Source organism: Pygoscelis adeliae, unplaced genomic scaffold (genome assembly GCF_000699105.1).
Source record: "Pygoscelis adeliae isolate BGI_AS28 unplaced genomic scaffold, ASM69910v1 Scaffold286, whole genome shotgun sequence".
In the NCBI taxonomy this organism is placed as follows: domain Eukaryota; kingdom Metazoa; phylum Chordata; class Aves; order Sphenisciformes; family Spheniscidae; genus Pygoscelis; species Pygoscelis adeliae.
The window spans coordinates 9,134,219-9,138,928 of NW_008825076.1; the positions used below are offsets into that span (position 1 = coordinate 9,134,219).

General features: G+C 48.1%; 1 protein-coding gene across 1 annotated transcript in view; it reads right to left on the reverse strand.

Moving 5' to 3' along the window:
- Positions 1-270: 270 nt before the first annotated feature.
- The window catches only part of KCNQ2 (potassium voltage-gated channel, KQT-like subfamily, member 2), a 44,293-nt gene continuing 39,853 nt past the window's right edge, over positions 271-4,710 (reverse strand). The window contains exons 16-17 of the mRNA XM_009326893.1: positions 1,735-1,858; positions 271-990 (exon numbers count right to left, since the gene is read on the reverse strand). Coding sequence (XP_009325168.1) covers positions 271-990; positions 1,735-1,858 — 844 coding nt within the window. The remainder of the gene's footprint in view (positions 991-1,734; positions 1,859-4,710) is intronic.

Here is a 4,710-nt window from a genome sequence, read left to right on the forward strand (position 1 = left end):
TAATGACCTTAGAAAGAGAGTATGAAAGAAATCTGGATTTCACGGCTCCAGTTCGCTCACCACCGTGACCTCTTCCACAAATGCAGGCTCAGACCTGCTCATCCCCCCCCCACCCCCCCAGAGTAAGCTGCAAGAAAGTATCCGCCAGCTAAGGATGTCCTAGAAGGAGGAAAACCTTAGCTGTCAATCTCCTTGAGAAGGTCGATGCGTGGACAGCTGGAGCGGGCAGCTGCCAGCACTCGGACGTGGCTCGGTGGCTGTGAGAAGGCTTCACTGCCTGGGGGCTGACCAGCCCATGTCACTGAAGGGTCCCTCGCCCGTGGCCGACCTGGGAGGAGGACCGCAGGGCGTGCAGAGGTCAGAATCGGTGTCTGATTCCCCTTCTGCAATGTAGGGTCTGATTTTGGCCACGGCTGCATAGCAACCGTTGTTAAGGATGTCCAAATTCTCTTTGGACTGGGAGATGCTAAAGCCACTGAAAGAGCGCTCCAGTTCCTCGTGGTCTACCGAGGGGATGGAGATGGACGTGTCGCTGTCTCTCATGGCACTCTCGTGGTGTTTGGTTGTAATGTCTTCGTTCCTCAGGTACTCTGCGCTCGCCCTGTGCCCACCGCTGTACGCTGACAAGGAGCGCTCGTGGGAGGGTGGAGGTGGGATGCGGACCAGCGAGCCGGGGTCTCCAACGGGCGAGGAGCCGTGGCTTTGCCGCTGGTAGACCTGCTGCTGGCATGATGTCGAGGGCGGGCATGTGTTGGTGGGGGCTGGTGGGGCAGAGAAGTTCTTCTGACCCATGGAGCTGGTGAACCTGATGATCTTGATGATGCAGCCGTTCTTGTCGATGTGTTCCCTGCTGTCTTCAGGGCTGTGGTAGGGAGGTGCTGGGTCTGGTTCTTTGGACCCAAAATAAGCCTCCGTCTCTGTTGGTGGGATGCCCATCCGCTGCATGTAAATGTTCACCAGGAAGTCCAGCTTCTTCTCCATTGACTGAACCTGTAAAACACCACAGTTACAGTGCTATGCTGCCTGCATGTTGAAACAAATTAACATGCTGAGTACAAGCAACTTCCAACCCACCTAGGCATGAGTGTGGGCCTGGGCTTCATAGATGACCTCTGCCTACACTGACCTACACCAAACTGAAACTTTTAGTAAATATTTAATTGTCCTATTCTGAAAAAAAACCTTAATTTACCACCTTTTTATGGGGTTTTCCTCAAGCTCCTATAATCTTTTTGACATTCACCAAATTCCAGGAAAGCTGGAGCACACTCGCATCCTTCCAGTGGCTTTCAGCTCCTTACTGCATTTGGCACTTGCCTGGGCTCAGGTGGCCATGGGAATTTCTGAGCCTTGTCCTCTAGGAAGATTTTCATCTTCGGTGAGGCCAGCAGCTACAGCAGCCAGGCTCATGGACTCATTTGAAACATGTCTAGTATGGTGGCAAAGAAACCAATGTGCCATTTTCAAAAATAATGTAGGCTTTTGGTAGACTCACCAAAACAGAAAGTCTGTATGTCACAGACTCCAAAGTGCCTGTTTCGAAACGAGTACTTCAGGCTTCTAAGACATTTAGTGCCCTTTCATAACATCTACCTTGTTTCTTTTTCAAAATATTCTTAGCTCTTACTTTTTTTTCTGAATGGTAATGTCCCACTGGGGAAAAATAAGGCAAGAGAAATCCAACACAATGCATGCAACACCCTCTGATAAGAACTCCCTCCTGACCCAATATACCTGTTTTTCAACTTTTCCAAGCCTGCCCATCATGCTGGGGTCTTCAGGCAGCTCCCCCTCCGCTGGCCCTTTGGTCCGATCCTTGTCGGTCATGGAGGATCCTCGCCCAACGATCTGGTCAACTCTACCGGGATCAGAAAATCCCCCCCGCCCCCGGAAAAGGACCTGGAGTCAGTTGGAGGCAGTAGGCGAGGAGGGCTCCGCTTGTCGCACCTCCGTGGGACAAAGCAACAGCCTCTCTCCCAACTAACACTCCAAATTATCACAGACACGCAGTGGCACTGAAGTGTTAATTCAGATGCATAATTCAGAGCAGTATTAGCAGAGTTTGAAATTACCCATTTCTGTTTATACAGATAAAACCTGGCACATTATGCACAGTAAATTTACCCACTGCAAAGAATTTCTTTAACTGGCTTTCTTCCAAATCAATTAACTTCTTATTTGTACTGAGAAATTATTATTTTGGGGGAAGATGAAGTTTTCTGTCTAGCATATGTCAACTGGATTTTTTTCAGTCTTTGCAGCAGTTTCCTCTCCTCGATGCAAATGTAAGTGTGTAATTCTCATGTCCACGAAAATGAGCCGCTTGCCCTAAGGTCCAGACAAACAGGTGTAGTGCTAACTGTTTTGGTGGAATTACATCAAGGCTGAATTTAGTCATAACTCACCAAACATTACCAAATTGTCTCAATGCTACTGCAATTCACACCTGCATCATTAGATGTTTTCCATTAGCAGGGCTCTAAGCCGGTAACAGCAGAGGACGCTCCTGCCAAATCAGCAGCTAAAGCTACTGGGCATGTTGTTTGGCACTCACTTCTTTACACACGTTACGTTTGCAACTCCTCATTCCCATTCTAGAAATACCTGGGTTGATATACAGCTCCGTATGCAGAGGAAGAAGGAGGGCAGAGCCAGTTTGGAACCTGGAAGTCAATTTTATTTGAGGCATCAAATTATAAATTTTCTAGAGAGTAAACACTGGAGCTTCTTGATCCCTCAAAAGTTGGGGGAGCAACTCAGTTTTGGAATAGCTTCTTAACGGCAGCCCAGTTCATAACCTAATTCTATGCCAGGCAAACTTTACTCTTGCATAATGCACCAAACGTAAAGGTGGCAGGGGAAAAGAAGGGTTAATTAATCTGACTGAAACCAAGTTGAGGTATCTTGAGCGGAAAACTCAAAATGCTTCTTACGCAGTTCTGCCGTGTGGGCCATGGATCCATGCACCAGGAAGAGGAAAAGGAAGGAACTGAACACAGACAGACAGGGGAAAATGAACAAACAAAAACCAAGGAAAGGTATGAGACGTGAGGCTGTTTCCAACACAAGAGCCATCTGTTTTCTTTACACTTGACAGGGACTTAATACGTATGTTGGCTGTTGACATTAAGGGACAGATATCAGTGGGTATGGACCAGCGTGGCTCCCTTGGCTTATATTAGAGCAACAGCAGTTTACAGCACCAGAAGACCTGGCTCAAAGAGATGAAGTGGATAAGCACATCACACCAAAGACACAAAATATAAGCCAACAATTATTTTAGAGTTTATCTTTGATCCCAGAAGATACTTCATTTGGACGGGGATGTGACAGAATCTGTTTTAAAAGTTCTGTTTAAAAAGTAATGTTTGATCCTTTGCGTAGCAATATAAGCACAGGAGTACAAGGAGCACCAAGTGCTATAATCACAAGTGTCAGGAATACGCATGCCTTATTTCTCTCTTGTAATGGGAGAAGCAAATTATTGACATGTACAGGACCTCCCCGCAAGGGATGCAATTACTGACATGACATACAGCACAAGAAATCCTACGACAATGTTGTTACCATGTAAGCAAAGAGGTATTAAATTGGATACCTCGGGCTACCTTGGTTTGGAATCACAAGTCAAGGCGTAGTACAGCCACTGTACGAACTCCTCTCCTGTATGCACAAGCAAGTAGACTAGTAAAACAATGAACATGCATTTAAAGAGGCCCAAAGTCTAAAAGCTACTGAATATTGCAGAAGGCCAAGAACAATCAGTCAGGGTGTTCTGACCTCGTGTCCCATCTAGCACAGCACTAACACTGAAATGTGTCCACTAATGGAAATGAGATGTCCTTCAACAGTTGCTGAGTAGAGCAGGGAGGCAGGACAGACTGTAACACAGAGAGGAAAACTGAACATTGCCATGCTACGGAGTATCATAATAGCAGAGATAGCCTTGTGTAACCCTATTTCTAATCTTGCAGAATTTGAGGAAGGACTTCTCTCTTCCGTGTCCTTAAGAGAAGAGCTATCCATTAAATGAACCTCACATGACCCATGTGAAGCACAGGAGGCCAGCTGGCACTTCACAGATGGAGTGATTACTAGTATCATATACAAGAGCGCTGACTTCTTCCATCACCTTCAGGCTGGACACAACTTGCCTGTAGACCTGCTGTGATTTAAAAGCAGGACTGAAGCCCTTCACAGAGCTCACCCATAAAGCCTTTTCTTCACCCGTCGCCTTTTCTTCATTGCGCTGGCTGTTATACGGGGGCAGACCGGGCTGCCTCACTCAGCTCCAGCGTCTCTCCCGGTGTGACGGGTCTTTCCTCTTTGGCCTGCAGAGCAGTGAAGTGGTTCTGCAAGGGCACCTCAGGCTTCGGGGGAAGTCTCTTCCTCCTGTTCATCCTTGCCGCTGCAACCGTCCATTCTTCTGCATTATTGGCTCCCCTGCTCCCTTCTGCATGTGCCGGTGGGGGAGTTTTTGGCTGTTTGGCCACGGGCTGTGAGTCCACTGCAGACTGCACTTGGAACCAGCTAGCTAACTCCTTCTCTGCCTCCCTGATGTTACGCAGCCTTCTCACCACCTCCTGCAGCTCAGCCACCTGCTGCAGGAGGTTCTCCACCACAGCACACCTTTTGCAGGCAGGTCTGCCGCCTGTCCCTGCCCCAGGAGAGAGGTCCAGGCACTCCCTGCAGCCTGAGGTCTGCACTTGC